Genomic DNA, 18,539 nt, shown 5'->3' with positions numbered 1-18,539 from the left:
GGTTCCTTCCCCACTCTGAACTCTAGGTTACAGATTTGGGGACCTGCATGAGAACCTCTAAGCTTAACTACTAGCTTAGATCTGATTTTGCTGCCACCACCCAAATTCTTTAAGTCATTTGGGAAACTCTGTCTACCTCCCTCCCAAGTACTATAACCCTTCCCTGGGTAGCCCTGAGAGACTTCTCCACCAAGTTCCTGGTGAACACTGATCCAAACCCTTGGATCTTAAAACAAGGAGAAATTAACCATTCCCCCTCCTTTCCCCCCACCAATTCCTGGTGAGTCCAGATCCAATCCCCTTGGATCTTAAAACAAGGAAAAATCAATCAGGTTCTTAAAAAGAAGGCTTTTAATTAAAGAAAGGTAAAAATCATCTCTGTAAAATCAGGATGGAAAATAACTTTACAGGATAATCAGATTCAAAGAGCCCAGAGGAACCCCCTCTAGCCTTAGGTTCAAAGTTACAGCAAACAGAGGTAAACCCTCTAGCAAAAGGAACATTCACAAGTTGAGGAAACAAAGATAAAACTTACACACCTTGCTTGGCTGTTACTTACAAGTTTGAAATATGAGAGACTTCTTCAGAAAGATTTGAAGAGCATGGATTGATGTCTGGGCCCTCTTAGTCCCAAGAGCGAAGAACCCCCAAAACAAAGAGCACCCAACAAAAGCCTTCCCCCCACCAAGATTTGGAAGTATCTTGTCCCCTTATTGGTTCTTTGTGTCAGGTGTCAGCCAGGTTACCTGGGCTTCTTAACCCTTTACAGGTAAAAGGATTTTGGTGTCTCTGACCAGAAGGGATTTTAGTGTTTATAGTTATGACATCCTGTTACAGCAGAGATGCTCCTTTTAATATTCTTTGAGAGTATCTGGAACTTTCCTCCTGATTTCAGCTGGTCAGATCTAGTTCATTAGACTAAATGGAAAGTTTGTAAGGCATTTAGGCTAGGCTGTAACATAAATACAGAGTTGCAGGTCTCCCTCTGGGCACTATGCTGTGGTCTTGGAATTAGTTTTAGTGAGTTACTTTTTCAGAGTGTCTGTTTGACCTTCTCTAGGTGTCAGAGCCAGGAATGGAGAGCAGGGAGGAGATGCCCAAGGATATACTGGAGCGTCTGGCCCACACAGAGCAGCTGGCTGTCCAGCTGAAGGATTTGATCCGAGAGAAGGATGCCCAGCTCCAGCAGAAAGAAGTTGAACTCAAGGTACCATTCCTTCCACCATGGGTTTGGGAGTAAGGCTGAAGGTATGTCTACACTGCAATTTGACATCTGGGTCTGGCCCATACCAGCTGACTTGGACTCACGAGGCTTGGGCTAAGGGGCCAGTTAATTGCAGTGTGGACATTTGGGCTCTGGCTGGAGCCTGGGCTCTGGGACATTCCCACATTGCAGGGTCCTAGAGCCCAGGCTTCACTGGAAGCCCAAATGTCTATACCGCAATTAACCAGCCCCTTAGCCGGAGCCCCGTGAGCTGGAGTCAGCTGGCACGGGCCAAACAGGTGTTAAATTGCAATGTAGACGTACCCTGAGATGCTGCTATTACTGTTTTCTGTGGAGTGCAGTTTCTGGCTTCTTTGGGGTCTCCTTTCTGATGTGGAGACACTTAAGTCTGTTTGACATTTCCTAACACTGCAAGCTGGCGGCTTCAGGGTGAATTAATTTCCTTGTGGATGGTGCTATTGAACCTTGAGTACAGTTTTTGTGTCTTTTCTTCCACAGGAAGAGAGGGAGGCTGCAGATGCTAAGTTGAAAAAGCTGAAGCTGCAGGCCAAAGCCAAGCTGGCAGCTCTGAATAAACACATTGAGGAGCTGACAGAGCAGGGATCAGTGTTGCCTGCAAAGAGCCTGCCAGAAGAGCAGCTGCATCACAGGAAGGTGAGAAAGATGGCTTTAGGGAAAGCTCTAGCATGTAGTGACAATCTGGGTGCTAAGAGATGTTGGAATACACCAATGAGCTGCTAGGTTCTCTTTCCTCTCAGGGTAGATTCCTGTGATTTGTAGTATTCTTGCTTTTGGAGAACAATTAAGTTCCTGATGTCTCCTGCTATTCATGATCCTCTTTTTAAATGGCCTCTTTTTCTCTCTGAATACTCTGCCCGTAGAGGCACAGTACCTGCTATTAGAAACACTCCAACAGGAATATGGGTACTCTGTGGGAGCCAGAGTCTGGCCTGCTTCCTCATGGTGTGGAGGCCCTCAGAGTGGTTAGCTGTGATCTCTGCAAGCCACTTACCTGCCTGCTTCCCTTTGCATGCCTTATCTGAGCCCTATTGATATTTCTACACAAATAATCTGTTCTTTAGGCCAAAAAACTTTGCACCTTTCATCTGAGCTATAGGCTTCCATCAAATAGGAACAGAGGAAACAGTGTTGACAGAGATGCAAGAGCAAGGGGACATGAATGAAATTGAAAGGCAATACATTTAAACTGATTAGAAGTGGGTTTTTTTACTAGCTCTTGGCTAACTTATGGAACTCATTGCCACAAGATTGAGGCCAAATGTTTTAAGATTAATAAAGGATTATAGTCATGTACAAAAATATCCACAGTTACATTAGACTGGATAAACAAATAGAGATAATTTAGCAAACCCCTAGCTGGTCCACCTGGCAAACTTCTTACTCCATCCCTCCCACCTCAAAACAGGCCGAAAAGAGATGCTTTGTACCAGCCAAAAGTTTTGATTATCTGTAGACCCCCTCTCCCCTCCAGCTCGATAGTGGTCTTGGCAGCCAACAGAAAGGAAAAGCAGGGTTAGTCCAGCTCGACCCTGAAAAATAAAGAGGCCAAATGACTGGACTTGTTTGGGAGAAAAATTTATTCCATTGCCAGTTTACAATTTTGGGTGGCAAATCACTAGGCCCTGTTGGGCTATTACAACTTTATGGGACTCCTTCCATAAGTTTAAGGAGTCCCTTCTGCAGGACTTGGCCCAAGAGTTTGATACTCTGGTGCAGGAAGGCACTTCGATGATGTGGTTCTCCCTGCAAATGGCATGGGATGCGGCGGACTCTGCAGTTAAGGTGGTAGTGAAGCCAGGCTCCTGGCTTCAAACCGCCAGACTGTCACGGAGTCCCCAGGCGATGCTCTGGAACTGCTCCCCACAAAGCCAGTCAGGACTTTGGGGAGTCTCCCATGGAGCAGACTGTCTTCAGGGCAAGAAGCTCACACGGCTTCACCTTCTGGGTCTGACTTTGGAACATTCAGCATATGCCCCTCCATGCGCTTTCCACAGCGAGTCCGCCCAGGTGAGGTCCTGGGGAAGCCACAGGGTCCTGCACGCACCCCACTTCACAGTCAGACGTGACTTTTAGCCAGCCAGTAAAACAGAGGTTTATTAGATGACAGGAACACGGTCTAAAACAAAGCTTGTTAGGTACAGAGAAGGGGATCCCTCAGCCGGGTCCATTCTGGGGCCCAGCGAGCCAGACAACCCCATCTGCCCTCACTTCCCATCCCCAGCTAGCTCCAAACTGAAACCCCCTCCAGCCCTTCCTTTCTGGTCTTTGTCTCTTTCCTGGGCCAGGAGGTTACCTAATCTTTGTTCACCTTTAACTATCCACTTGCAAGGGCAGAAGGGCCCTGGCCATTTGTTGCTAGAAGACAAATTGTCAGCCATTTATGCACACTGGAAACTTTTAATGCATAGGGAAAACTGAGGCACCCACACAGTATTCAGAGGAAACATTAAGAACAGTTCCACTTCATCACTCTCCCAGGAACTGCAGACCTCCATCCAAGACCTCCCATTCAATGGGAATGGTCTGTTCTTTAACCAAACGGATGCGAGGCTACATGGGCTGAAGGACACCTGAACCAGCCTTCGCTCGCTTGGCAGGCACACGCCGCAGTTGGAGCGTAAGCAATTCCGGCCTCCTCCAAGGCCATTGCAACCTCATCCAGAGTCTGCTAGAAAAAGGGACAGACACTGGGTTCAGCTGTCTCTGCCCTTCTACCTCCCATTCACCTGTGCAGTCTGGCTGGTGAAACAGTCCAGGGGCCAGAAATACTTGTTTTGATGGTGCGCTCAAGAGTGATGTCCCAGTCAGTACCCTGCAATTTTCGGCCACCCCTTCCTCCTGTCCCCCCTCCTTCCCCATCCCTCTTCAGGAACCCTTCTTACAAGCAACTCCTCATTCAGGAGGTCAAGAACCTTCTGTGCCTGGGGTGGTAGAGGAGGTTGTGTCCAGTTGGATCACAGAAACCCCCTTGGGGTTGCCAACTGATGTGCCAAGACTACTTCTGCCCCTGCTTTCCTAACCTGGCAGCTTGGAACTTCAGTGCCCTGCCTGGTTTGAGCCAGACCCAGGTCAGAACCATGTCCACTAACAGCTGTAGGCTTAAACTGAAAGCAGCTTAAGAAGTGTTCCTGTTTTTAACGCTCAGATGCCCAACTCCCAGTGGGATCTAAACCCCAAATAAATCCGTTTTACCCTGTAATAAGCTTATACACGGTAAACTCATAAATTGTTCACCCTCTATAACACTAATAGATATGCACAGCTGTTTGCGCCCACAGGTATTAATACATACTTGGGGTTAATAAGTAAAAAGTGATTTTATTAAATACAGAAAGTAGGATTTAAGTGGTTCTAACTAGTAACAGACAGAACAAAGTGAATTACCAAACAAAATAAAATAGAAAACGCAACTGTATGTCGGGGGGTATGGCTACATTTGGAATTTCAAAGCGCTGCCCCGGCAGCGCTGCGGGAGCGCTGCCGCGGCAGCGCATTGAAGTGTGAGTGTAGTCAGAGCGGCAGCCCTGGGAGAGAGCTCTCCCAGCGCTGCATGTAAACCATATCCCTTACGGGTGTAGCGTGCAGCGCTGGGAGTCACGCTCCCAGCGCTGCTGCCCTGATTACACTGACGCTTTACAGCGCTGTATCTTGCAGCGCTCAGGGGGGTGTTTTTTCACAGCTCAGTTGCAGCGCTGTAAAGTGTGAGTGTAGCCAAGGCCTTATACAGTAAGAAAACTGAATACAGATAAAAAGCTTAACCTTGGAGGAATTCCAGTAAGCTTCCTTTTACAGACTAGTCTCCTTCTAGTCTTGGTCCAGCAATCACTCACATCCTGTGTAGTTACTGTCCTTTTTCCCAGTTTTTAAAGTATCCTTGGGAGTGGAGAGGCTATCTCTTTAGCCAGCTGAAGACAAAATGGAGGGGTCTCCCCGGGATATAAATAGACTTTCCCTCCCTCCCTCCCCTTGTGTAGAATCCCGCTACAAAATGGAGTTTTGAAGTCACATGGATAGGTCACATGTCCATGCATGACTCAGTTTTTAACAGGCAGCAGCCATCGCCCACACGCTATCTTGAATGTCTCCAGGAAGACTTCTTTCATGGATTGGAGCCTTCCAAGATCCATTGTGCATTAAGTGCTTCTTGACTGGGTACTTAACTTGCAAATTCCTTCCTAAAGAAGCTGACCAGATGCCTTGCTACGGTTATTTAAAATCAAACAAGTATACAGCCAATATTCATAACTTTGAATACAACAATGACGTGCATACAAATAGGATGAATATATTCAGTAGAACATAACCTTTATATCGATATGTTACATGGCATATGTAGCATAAAACATAGTCCAGTTATATCATTATATATATAAAAAGCATATTTCCATAAAGCGTTTTCGGGAGAACCGTCACAGAGGTCCCTTGGGACATGAAAGGGAAGGGGTTCTACTCCTGGTACTTCCTGATCTCGAAAGCAAAAGGAGGCCTCACACCCATCCTAGACCTCTGTTGCCTCAACAAGTCTCTCAAGAAGTTGAAGTTCTTTTTCAAATGTGTCATGGTATAACTCCCCACTCTGAACCTTAATGTCCAAAAGATGAGGTACCAGCATGAATTCCTCTAAGCTCAATTACCAGCTTAGTACTTGTAGCGCTGCCACCAACCAGGAATTCCAGTGCCTGGTACACTCTGGTCCCCCCAAAACCTTGCCCGGGGACCCCCAAGACCCAGACCCTCTGGATCTTAACACAAGGAAAGTAAACCCTTTCCCTCACCGTTTCCTCTCTGAAGGCTTCCCCTCCCTGGGTTACCCTGGAAGATCACTGTGATTCAAACTCCTTGAATCATGAAACAGAGAGGAAAATGCACCTTCCCCCCCCTTCTCTCTCCCCCTTCCAGACTGTCCCTGAGAGAGAGAGTAATCCTAACGCAGAGAGAAAATTAACCCCTTTCTCCCCCTTTCCTCCTTTCTCCCCACCAATTCCCTGGTGGATCCAGACCCAGTCCCCTGGGGTCTCAACAGAATGAAAAAACAATCAGGTTCTTAAACAAGAAAAGCTTTTAATTAAAGAGAGAAAAAACAGTGAAAATTATCTTTGTAAATTTAAAAAATGGAATAGGTACAGGGTCTTTCAGCTATAGACACTGGGAATACCCTCCCAGCTTAAGTATACAAGTACAAATTAAAATCTTTTCAGCAAAATACCAATTTGAACTCCTTCCAACCAAATACACATTTGCAAATAAAGAAAACAACCATAAGCCTAACTTGCTTTATCTACCTAGTACTCACTATTCTGACCTTATAAGAGCCTGTATCAGAGAGATTGGAGAGAAACCTGATTGCATGTCTGATCCCTTTGAGCCCCCAGAGTGAACAACAACCAAACACTAACAGCGCACACACAAACTTCCCTCCCTCAAGATTTGAAAGTATCCTGTCCCCTGATTGGTCCTCTGGTCCGGTCACAGCCAGGCTCACTGAACTTAACCCTTTACAGGCAAAAGAGATATGAAGTACTTCTGTTCCATTAACTTTTAACTATCCGTTTATGACAGAGTGGTGTGTTGTCCGTTCCAAGCAGGTGCGTGCGTGCTGTGTGCACGCCAGCCAGAAGATTTTTCCCTTAGCAGCGTCTGTAGGGTCAGCCTGGGCACCCCCTGGAGTGGCGCCACCATGGCGCCCTATATAGGGGCCTGCCGACCCTCCACCCTCTCAGTTCCTTCTTACCGCTGGTGACGGCTAGCTGGAACTTTGCTCGCTCTTGCAGCAAGCCTAGGAGTGTTTATGTTCATGTATATAGTTCTCTTTTTTTTCTCATAGTTTTAGAGTTAGTTGTAAGTTAGTAGTAGTTGGGGAGTCCACCCCAATGTAACCCTTGCTCCTTCCTGTGGCATGCCTGGGTCCCCAGGGTTTAAACTCTGTGTGGACTGCGGGAAGTTTATACCAAAGAGTGACCTGCACTCTTCTTGCTTGAGGTGCCTCGGAGAGAGCCACCAAAGAGACCAGTGCCACATCTGCAAGGGGTTTGGTCCCAGGACTTCCAAGGACAGAGAGCAAAGATTTAGAGTGCTCCTGATGGAGACATCCTTATGGCCACACTCGGACCCTGAGCCTGCCAACCCGGCACCCAGCGCCTCATCTTTGGTGCGCAGCACTCCGGTACCATTAGCCAGAGAGGAGGCCCAATCTAAGAACTGTAAGTCCTGGCACCAGAGAGAATCGAAACATAGGAAATCGGCCTTCGTGCAGCACTGATCACTGTCTCCGGTGCCTGCGAAAAAGAAGAGGCCTGTGAGGGGCCGATCACCCCACCAGGACCCTTAAAGGCCAGCGGCATCTACAAGTGTGGTGTGACAAGCTGCTCCTCAGGCGCCACCTCCCAAAGTTCCGTCGACTCCTGCAGGGGTACAGTCGAGTCCGGACCGGTCCAGGTCCCTGGACCTCCATGAGGAAGTGTGCCTCCCATCGACGCCGGAGGCCTTTGAGGTGGTCTCAGACTTGTTAAGCCTCCCAGTACTGGCCTCCCCGTGCCTATCGAGGGGCAAGCCAGCTATAATGATGCCTCTGTCCCCGCCCCGCGCCGCTCTGGTGGCACTGGCACAGAGAGAATGACTGCCCTGTTCCCTGGACTCGCGTTACCGCTCGCCGGCGACATGGATATTGCCCCTCCTTGGTCTTCGTACTTGGAAACCTCGGAGTTCGAGGCGGAATCCTACTGCTCCAATAGACCAAGGAGCAGGAGGTTGGCTTCACAAAGAAGTCAGCGACCTTACCCGGTGCCTTGGCAATAGCAATGGCAACCGCACTCCCAGTGGCCGTTCTGGACCCCTGGGCTTACCATCAGGCGCAGGGCCAAGTGCGTGGCCCACGATCCAGGTCAGCGCTGGTCGGCTTGATGTCAGTGGCTCCGGTGCAAATGCCTCCGCTAGTGACATGGCTGTCCGAGAGGAGCATGCCTCCTTCTCAACAGGATCTGGCAGCGCCTCGTCAGACACTGGCTCCAATGGGGGCCATGTCCTCGACGCCACAGGCGCTGTTCATTGACCCCGGTACTGGTTGCAGTGCCGCCTCCTACATCCGCACTGGCCACACAACCTGAGTACCGTGTGCTGCAGGACCTGGCAGGAGCTGAGGGTAGTGAGGAAGGTCCCCTGCAAGTGGAGGAGGGGAAGCTGATTTCGCGTGCATCCCTCCAAGTGGCCCTGGATGTGGCTGATGCAGCCTCCCGCATGCTGGCCACCGGAGTGCTGATGCCGCGGGGGTCCTGGCTTCAGGTCTCCGGCCTTCCTCATGAGGTCCAGCAGACCATACAAGACCTTCCCTTTGAAGGGCCTGTGCTGTTTTCCGAGAAAATAGACAAAAGGCTCCATAGCCTAAAGGATTCAAGGGCCATGTTGTGCTTGCTTGGCCTGCACACTCCGGCCACCCAGCACAAGCAGTTCAGGCTGCAGCCAGCTCAGCGGCCATACCAGCCCCAAAACTGCCCGGAGGCCCCACGCAGGAGGAGGCAACATCTGTCCTCCGGACAGTCCTCCAGCCAACCGCAGCCTCCATCAGGGCCTAGATCCCAAATTTGATGATGCAGTCGAGGATGACCTACCAGTCAGGACCTTGGATCCTGCCAAACTTACCTTTTCATCCTGTCTATGGTGCCTGGTCCTGGACCATCCGAGACATTGGACAGTTGTGTGCTCAGTACGGTAGAGAGGAGATATTCTATCCAGTTTTCCTCCCTCCTGCCCCACCAGCCCCTCTCCCCGTTCCTCTTCAGGGATCCTCTCACGAGCAACTTCTAATCCAGGAAATGCAGTACTTCCTCGCAATAGGGGCCATGGAGAAAGTTCCCCAGGAGCTCAGGGGCAGGGGGTTCTACTCCCAGTATTTCCTAATGCGAAAGGGGGCCTCAGACCCATTCTGGACTTGCAGTGTATGAACAAGTTTGTGAAGAAACTCAAGTTCCGCATGGTCTCCCTGTTCTCTATCATTCCCTCCATGGATCCAGGAGACTGGTATGCTGCCATCGACTTGAAGGACACATAGTTCCATATCACGGTAATACCTCAACACAGACATTATCTCAAGTTTGTAGTGGGTGGCACCCATCGCCAATTCACAGTCCTGCCGTTTGGATTGTCGATGGCCCTGAGAGTTTTCACAAAGTGCATGGTGGTGGTAGTGGCTTTCCTGTGCAAGCACCAAATCCAGGTGTTCCCATACCTGAATGATTGGCTCATCAAGGGCCATTCCAAAGACCAGGTGGAGGCTTAGGTGGCTTTTCCCAGACAGACGTTCCTCGAGCTTGGCCTCCTGATAAATAAGGCCAAATCTACCCTGTCTCCTGTCCAGAGGATAGAGTTCATAGGGGCAGTCCTGGACTTGACGCAAGCCAGAGCGTACCTCCCAGAGTCCAGGTTTCGGTCTGTGTCTGACATCATCCTCGGTCTCTGGTGCTTCCTGACCACTACGGCAAGGAATTGCCTCAAGTTACTGGGGCATGTGGCCACATGCACCTACGTGATGAATCACGCCATGCTCAGTCCTGGCCAGTGACCGTGTACCGACCAGCCAGGGACGCATTGGACTCTGGTAACACTTCCCCAAGTGGTGCTGGACTCCCTCCAGTCTGCGCAGGAGTACCCTTCGCTAGCCCTCAACCATCCCTGTCACTGGTAACAGACGCCTCGGATCTGGGATGAGGGGGTGCATCTGGGGAATCTCAAGATCCAGGGCCTCTGTTCCCCGGAGGACCTCTCCTTGCACATCAACATCAGGGAGCAGCAGGCAGTGCGCCTCGCCTGCCAGACTTTCAAATTCCACTTGACAGGCAGGTTTGTAGCGATCCTCACAGACAATACCTTGGTGATGTTCTATATCAACAAACGGGGGTGCACGCTCCTCTCCCCTGTGCCGGGAAGCCTCGTGTTATGGGACTTTTGCATACAGATTCAATCTATCTGATGGCATCCTACCTCCCAGGGGTGCAAAACAGTCTGGCGGACACCCTCAGCCACTCATTCAACAGTCACAAGTGGTCCCTTCGCTGGGATGTGGTACATCCAATCTTCTGTTGCTGAGGCTATCCCCAGATAGACCTGTTCGCCTTGCAGCACAACAGGACGTGCCAACGGTTCTGCTCCCTCATGGCATGCAGCCCAGGATCACTCACGGATGCCTTCCTCCTCTTGTGGGAAGGGGGGCCTCCTCTATACCTTTCTCCCATTCCAGTGGTCCACGGGGTACTCCTCAAGATTCACAGAGATCGTGCTCGAGTCATACTGATAGCGCCGGCATGGCCACGCCAACACTGGTTCACATTGCTAATGCTAATGCAGATGTCTGTACAGGCACCCTTCGCGTTGCCCCTGCTCCCGGACCTGATCACACAGGATCAAAGCTGCCTCCGGCACCCAAGCCTGGATTCGCTCCACCTCACAGCCTCTCTGCTCCATGGCTGAACCTGGTGGAAATGCAGTGATCACCACAGGTGAGGCAAATCCTCCTTGGTAGCAGGAAGCCCTCTACCAAGGCCACATACACAGCCAAGTGGAAACATTTCTCCATCTGGGCAGAACAGCAGGGTCAAGCTCCGTTGCTCTCCCCGATTCCTCTCATTCTAGACTACCTACTCCATCTGAAACAGCAGGGGCTTTATCTCTCCTTCGTCCAGGTCCACTTGGCTACTATCTCTGCATTCCACTCAGGAGCTGATGGAGTTTCAGTCTTCACTAACCCACTGGTCAGCCACTTCCTCAAGGGCCTGGATAGACTCTTCCCGCATACGCGACAACCTGTCCTGGCCTGGGACCTTAATTTGGTCCTCTCTGCCCTCACGGGGCCCTCTTTCGAGCCCCTCGCTATGTGCTCACTACTGTATTTCTCCTAAAGGGTCACATTCCTTGTTGCTATCACCTCAGCTAGGAGGGTCTCAGTGCTCAGAGCCCTGACGTCCGAGCCTCCATACACCTTTTTTCACAAGGACAGGATCCAACTCAGGCCACAGCTGGTGTTCCTCCCTAAGGTGGTCTCCCAATTCCACAGGGGTCAGGACATTTTTCTTCCTGTGTTCTATTCCCAAACCACATTGCTCCCTGCTGAAGGATAGTCTGCATTCTCTGGACATTCACATTTTATATCGAAAGAACCTGGCCATTCAGGAAATCAGTCCAACTTTTCATTGCTGTTGCCAACAGGATGAAAGGGCTACCTGTCTCGTCACAGCGTATTTCCTCCTGGATCACAGCCTGCATCCGTAAATGCTACAATCAAGCTAAGGTGCCTGCCCCACCGATCATAGCCCACTCCACAAGGGCACAGGCCTCTTCTGCGGCATTCCTGGTTCAAGTCCCGACACAGGAAATATGCAGAGCTGCCACATGGTCTTCAATCCATACTTTCACGTCGCGTTACGCCATCACGCATCAGGCTAGAGACGATGCAGCCTTCAGCCGTGCAGTGCTCCAATCTGCAGTAAACTCTGAGGCCACTGCCTAAATTCAGACTTGTCACCTGCTTGGAAAGGACATGAACAATAACTCGAAGAATTAAAAATGGTTACCTTCTCATAACTGTTGTTGTTCTTCGAGAAGTGTTGTTCATGTCCATTCCAATACCCACCCTCCTGCCCCAGTGTTGGAATGTTGGCAAGAAGAAACTGAGGGGGTGGAGGGTCGGTGGGACCCTATATAGGGTGTCATGGTGGCCCCACTCTAGGGGGCACCTGGGCTGACCCTATGGACCCTGCTAAGGGAAAATCTTCCAGCTGGCATGCAAGCGGCGTGCACACACCAGCTTGGAATGGACATGAACAACACATCTTGAAGAACAACAGTTACGAGAAGATGAGTGACCATTTTTTTCGCATGGTTTCACTGGCCTCCATCATCCCCTCCCTGGATCTTTGAGACTAGTACACTGCTCTCAACTTCCGGGATGCTTATTTCCACATTTTCCATATTCCCGGGTCACAAGTGTTTCCTCCGCTTCATGGTGGGCGAAAGCCATTCCCAGTTCATGGCGCTGCCCTTTAGCCTGTCTTTGGCTCCAAGGTGTTCACAGAATGCATGGCACCAGCGACCACGTACCTGAGACGTCGAGGAGTCCAGATTTTCCCATATCTCGACGATTGGCTCATCAAAGGCAGGTCTCGGGAGCAGGTGCAAAGGAGCCTTGATCTGGTGAGTTCTACCTGCCACGATCTGGGCCTGTTAATAAACATAAAGTCACGTTAACGCCAGTCCAGAGGGATCTCCCCCCCCCCCCCGGGTGTGATCACCTCTTCAGCGTCGGCCAGCTGCTTACACAGACGTTCTTGTTCGTCTACCACTGCCTCCCATTCCCTGGCCATGTCCTTGGCATTCACCTCTGCTTCGTGGCAGGCCTGCTCTTCAGCCTCCAGTTGCACACAGAGGCCAGAGTCTCCCGACACCTCTTCCTTGAGGGTCTGGGTCCATGTTGTAGACTGTCATGGAGCAGGCCGAGTCCTGGCCTCTTGCTGGGCCCACTCTGTCCCAGTGTCCTTCCATCTCTCTGGGATGGCTCCTAGCCAAGTCTACTGCCAGCACTGCAGCATCCCTCCTGCTTGCCTTTGACCCTTCTTGGTCCTCCAGCCCCTTCTTCCTCAGCCACCCTCCTGTGAGGGGGCAGTCTCTCTTTATATGGCCCTGTTCACGGCAGCCAAAACAGACTGTCTGCCCTTTTGCTGCGTTGAGACGCTCAGAGTCTGTCCCAGATCTCCTCTTCTTGCTGGGGCTCTCCTGCCTGGGCATTCCACCTGCAGGTGTCCTTTTCGTCCACAGGCCCAACATGTCTGTTGCCCCCTAGTTCTCCTTACCAGGCGGGCTGTCTTAGGGACTTGCCCCTTTCCCTGCTCTGGGTGAGGTGCCCTGCCCCCATCTCAGTAGGGATAATCCCTTTTTAAATGTTCACACCACCTGCAGGCGTAGCAAGCCTTGTGCTCCGCCACAGGCCTCCTGGCCCTGGCACTCGGCTTCTCACACCCTTCTCCACAGCTCCTCCGAAATTCCCTTCTGAGGAACTTTATCAGGGCCCATTGTTCCTCTACCAGCCTCCCCAACTGTTCCTGCAGGGCCCACTGCACCTCACAGTGCCTCTGGTGAGTCTCCCCAACCTCATGCACAAGCTTCTTGTGCTGTCAGACTGCCCCTTTCCTCCAGGGACCTGACCCTGGAATGGCACAGTAACCCTCAGCAAAGAACCCCTCCGTGTAACCAGGATCCATCGTCCCTATCTCTAGTTCTCTCCAGGCAATTATTCCCAGGCCTTCTCCTTCCCCTGTATCCGGGGTTACCAATTATACCTGCATTCTCCACCATATGCAGCATGGCAGAGCACTCACCGGCGCAGAGCCTCCTACTGGTTGGTCTGGGAATTAGCTCTTCCAGCTTTGGAGCGCCTCCTGCTGGCCAGTGTCTCCCTTGCTGCTGCCTGCTTCTTCCTTTCTTCAGGTACCACTCTTTAGTTCAGGCCCCACGTTCCTCCTGGCCCACGGTGCCCCTTCTCTGGGGTACTGCACCGCAACAGTGCCCCACACTAAGGGGTCCTTCTCTCCCTGGGGAACTCTAATTCCCCAAAGCCCACCTTTCCCCAGTGACTGCCAGTCTTCATCTATTCCCTCTTCTCGGGGCAAACTGTAGTCTGAAATAGCTGCTCATCATTGGCAAGGGGGCTTGGACCTGCTGCCTTTTCCTGGCCTGGCTGCACTACTGCAGCCTCTGTACCAGCACAGGCCCTTTTAGCCCAGCCTCAGCCTGGGACTCGCCTGGCCAGAGCTCCCCAGCTCTGCCTGCCCTTCCCCAGCACTACTCTATTTGAGAGACCCTTCTCTAGCAGGCAGCCAGGGCCTTTCTACTCCACCACTGGAGTGAGACTCCCCCTGTCTAGCTCCCAGCCCTTTTATCAGGGCCAGCTGGACCCTAATTGGCCACACCTGCCGCTGCCTACCCAATCAGCCTCCCTTGGCTGCTTTCAGCCCCAGCCATCTCTAAAAGGGCAGGCTTTTACCCCTTTCTGAGCCGGAGTGGGGTGACCATCCTGCTACACTAGTCTGTACTTTATTTTATTTACACATTATAAATGTGATCAAGTCCTGATCATTTGTACCTCAGCTGCCATTATTTTTTAGTTCTGTGGAAGATGGGTGATATTCCAGAGGACTGGAAAAAGGCAAATATACTGCAAATCTGTAAAGAGGGGAATGAGAACAACTGGCAAATTACAGACCAGTCAGCTTAACTTCAGTACCAAGAAAGATAATAGAGCAAATAATTAAGCAGTCAATTTGCAGACACTTATCACCTTATTATCTTCTAGATAACAGCATGGATTTGTCAAGAACAAATTATATCAAAGCAATCTAGTAGCTTTCTTTGACACAGGGTAGCAAGCCTGGTGGAAGTGGCAGATATGGTATATTTTGACTTTAGTAAGGCTTTTGATACTATCTCACATGACCTTCTCATACATAAACAAGGGAAATACAACCTAGATGGAGCTACTATATGGTGGGTGCATAATTGTTTGGAAAACTGTTCCTAGCAGGGATTAAATTCAGCTGGAACCCACCAGAGGAGAGTTCCAGTAAATATTTTTAAACCCGCAGGAGTCCTGGCACCTCCCGCTGTTGCCTGGGGTTCTTTCAACCCAGAGCTCTTGGTAACTTTTACTCTGTGCGAGCTGGTGTCAGGAAATAAATCAGGGGAAACACGGCCGTCCAACCAGCAGATGGCTGGCACAAACAGGACAACACAAGAGTGCTGTCACTTAAAGCTAAACTTTACTTAGTCTTAAGCACTTACAAACATCCGCAACAGGTTAGTAAAACACCCCCGACCCTTGATAATTACCAAAGCTGAGTATGGCTCTCGAGTGACACAGCAGCAGGCTTCCAGTGGCCAAATCTTCCGTCTGCTGGTGGGGACCACAAGATGTATCCAGAGGGAGAGTCTAAATGAGTCCTAAAAGAGTCCAACTACCTCAAACTTTTTCCCCTTTTCTATACATTATTAATAGAATGACATGGCCCTTAATGACAACTTGTTAAGTAAGCTGTTTCAATGGTCAAGCTAGAAGTTCCTTCTGATTATTGATTAACAAGGTTTTTCCAGAGTTTGCAGCCTTGAGGCCCCAGTACACATTCCTGGGGCACATCCTGCTCTTCTAAAATGCATGTATCAGCAACTTAAACACAATTCTTATCAGGTAGGATGCGGGGTCAAGCCGACCTTTCTGTGACACCCCAGACCCTCTCCCCTCCTGTCTTGGTCAAGCTGAAACTGCTGACTAGGCTGCTTTTAGCAATAAGCCATAGTGGTTTCAGGTACTTTACTGGTTTGCCAAAATCTCCCCGTACATTGCGGGGCTGAAGCCAAGAGCCCCGAATGGTATGGGGGGGGGGTCTCTGGGAAATAATCCTTGAGAATTTAAACCCTGGTTTCCAGAGAGTAGTTATTAGTGGTCCACAGACAACCTGGAAGAGGATATCAAGGGGGTCCCACAGGGATCATTTCTGGATCCGGGTCTATTCAACATCTTAATGATTTAGATAATGGCACAGAGCTGGGGAGGGGTTGCAAGTGCTTTGGAGGATAGGATTAAAACTCAAAATGTTCTGGACAAACTGGAGAAATGGTCTGAAGTAAATAGGATGAAATTCAATAAGGACAAATGCAAAGTACTCCACTTAGGAAGGAACAATCAGTTGCACATATACAAAATGGGAAATGACTGCCTAGGAAGGAATACTGCAGAAAGGGATCTGAGGATCATATTGAATCACATGCTAAATATGAGTCAACAATGTAACACTGTTGCCAAAAAAAAAAAAAAAGCAAACGTCATTGTGGGCTGTATTAGCAGGAGTATTGTAAGCAAGAGCTTGGCTTGTTTAGCCTAACCAAAAGAAGGTTGAGGGGGGATATGATGGCTCTTTATAAATATATTAGAGGGATTAATATTAGAGAGGGAGAGGAATTATTTAAGCTTAGTACCAATGTAGACACAAGAACAAATGGATCTAAACTGGACACTAGGAAGTTTAGACTTGAAATTAGACGAAGGTTTCTAACCATTAGAGGAGTGAAGTTCTGGAACAGCCTTCCAAGGGGAGTAGTGGGGGGGCAAAAGACATATCTGGCTTTAAGACTAACCTTGATAAGTTTATAGAGGGGATGGTGTGATGGGATAGCCTAATTTGGCAACTGATCTTTGATTAATTGCCAAAATTATCAGCAGGTAAGTATGCCCAGTGGTCTGGGATGGGATGTTAGATGGGATGGGATCTGAGTTACTACAGAGAATTCTTTCCTGGGTGCTGGCTGGTGAGTCTTGCCCACATGCTCAGGGTTTAACTGATCGCCATATTTGGGATCGGGAAGGAATTTTCCTCCAGGGCAGATTGGCAGAGGCCCTGGAGGTTTTTCGCCTTCCTCTGCAGCATGGGGCACAGGTCACTTCCTGGAGAATTCTCTGCAGCTTGAGGTCTTCAAACCACAATTTGAGGACTTCAATAACTCAGACATAGGTTAGGGGTTTGTTATAGAAGTGGATGGGTGAGTTTGTATGGCCTGCATTGTGCAGGAGGTCAGACTAGATGATCATAATGGTCCCTTCTGACCTTAAAGTCTATGAGTCGAAGACACGAGAAGTAATTCTTCCGCTCTACTCTGCACTGATTAGGCCTCAACTGGAGTATTGTGTCAAGTTCTAGGTGCCACATTTCAGGAAAGATGTAGACAAATTGGAAAAAGTCCAGAGAAGAGCAACAAAAACTATTAAAGATCTAGAAAACATGCCTATGAGGAAAGATTGAAAAAAGTGGGTTTGTTTAGACTGGAAAAGAGAAGACTGAGGTTGGACAGAACCGTTTTCAAGTACAGAAAAGTTGTTACAAGGAGCGGGGAGAGAAATTGTTCTCCTTAACCTTGAGTATAGGACAAGAAGGAATGGGCTTAAATTGCAACAAGGGCAGTTTAGTTTGGACATTAGGAAAAACTTCCTCACTGTCAGGATAGTTAAGCACTAGATAATACTTAGTCCTGCCTTGAGGCCAGGACTAGAAGATCTCTTGAATTCCCTTGTCTTCCTATGATTCTGTGACACAAATCTAGGGTGGGTTGCCAATACTTTGGAGGATTGAGCTAAAATTCGGAGTGATCTTGATAAATTGGTGAACTGGGCTATAGAAAACAAAATGTAATTCAACAAAGACCAATGTAAGGTATTACACTTAGAGAAGAAAAAATCAAATGCACAAATACAGAATAACTGGATTGGAAGCAGCACTGTTGGGAAGGGTCTGAGACTTGTGGTAGATCACAACCTCAACATAGTCAACAGTGTGATGCTGTTACAAGAAAAGCAAATGCAATTTTAGGTTGCATTAACTGAGGCATAGCATGCAAATCACGGGAGGTGATGCTACTGCTCTGCTTTGCTCTGGGTAAGCCTCCGCTGGAGTACTGTGTCCACTTTTGGTCATCAGTGTATAGAAAGGATGTAGAGAAACCGGAGAGGATCCAGAGGCGAGTAGCAAAGGTGATCAAAGGGATGGAGTGCAAGCCATATGAGCAAAGGATGAAGGAACTGGGTATATTTTGTCTGGAAAAGAGGAGATTAAAGGGGGGACATAGCAATCTTCAAATACTTGAAAGGCTACCATAAAAAGATGGAGAAAAGTTGTTCTCTCATGCCACAGAGGGCATGACAAGAGGCTGTTGGTTCAAACTAGAGCATAACAGATTTAGATTAAATCTCAGGAAAAGCTTTCTAACTGTAAGAGCAATAGGACACTGGAACAGACTGCCTATGGAGTTTGTGGAAGCTCCTTCACTGGAGGTTTTCAAAAGGAGGCTGGATAACCATCTCTCTTGGATGATTTAGTCACAACAGATCCTGAATCTTGGCAGGGGGTTATACTAGATGACTCTTGCTGTCCCTTCTAACCCCATGATTCTAATAATAGTACAGCATGCTCCACTCTGGTTGAGACTGTCTAATACAGGGGTCGGCAACCTTTCAGAAGTGATGTGCCGAGTCTTCATTTATTCACTCTAATTTAAGGTTTCACGTGCCAGTAACACATTTTAAAGTTTTTAGAAGGTTTCTTTCTATGTAAAGTAAATAAGGTTTTTAAAATGTTTAAGAAGCTTCATTTAAAATTAAATTAAAATGCAGAGCCCCCCGAACTGGTGGCTAGGACCTGGGCAGTGTGAGTGCCACTGAAAATCAGCTCGCGTGCCACCTTCGGCATGTGAGCCATAGGTTGCCTATCCT

At 49.2% G+C, this 18,539-nt stretch overlaps 1 protein-coding gene and 1 long non-coding RNA gene across 8 annotated transcripts in view; both read left to right on the top strand.

Annotated features, from left to right (window-relative positions):
* Nucleotides 1–18,539, top strand: part of GOLGB1 (golgin B1) — a 155,984-nt gene that overhangs the window by 17,382 nt on the left and 120,063 nt on the right. For all 7 annotated transcript variants that reach the window (XM_030543358.1, XM_030543440.1, XM_030543279.1 and 4 more), the window contains 2 exons: nt 1,061–1,207; nt 1,724–1,879. In XM_030543358.1, the coding sequence (XP_030399218.1) occupies nt 1,061–1,207; nt 1,724–1,879 (303 nt within the window). The remainder of the gene's footprint in view (nt 1–1,060; nt 1,208–1,723; nt 1,880–18,539) is intronic.
* On the top strand, nt 2,360–17,203 carry LOC115640745. The gene is made up of 3 exons (XR_003997924.1): nt 2,360–2,371; nt 6,808–6,811; nt 17,126–17,203. It is a non-coding gene; the product is annotated as an uncharacterized LOC115640745 (long non-coding RNA).

The sequence above is a fragment of the Gopherus evgoodei genome, chromosome 1, assembly GCF_007399415.2.
Source record: "Gopherus evgoodei ecotype Sinaloan lineage chromosome 1, rGopEvg1_v1.p, whole genome shotgun sequence".
Classification (NCBI taxonomy): Eukaryota; Metazoa; Chordata; order Testudines; family Testudinidae; genus Gopherus; species Gopherus evgoodei.
Note: the sequence above shows the minus strand (reverse complement) of the source record. Positions and strands in the feature narration are given on the sequence as shown.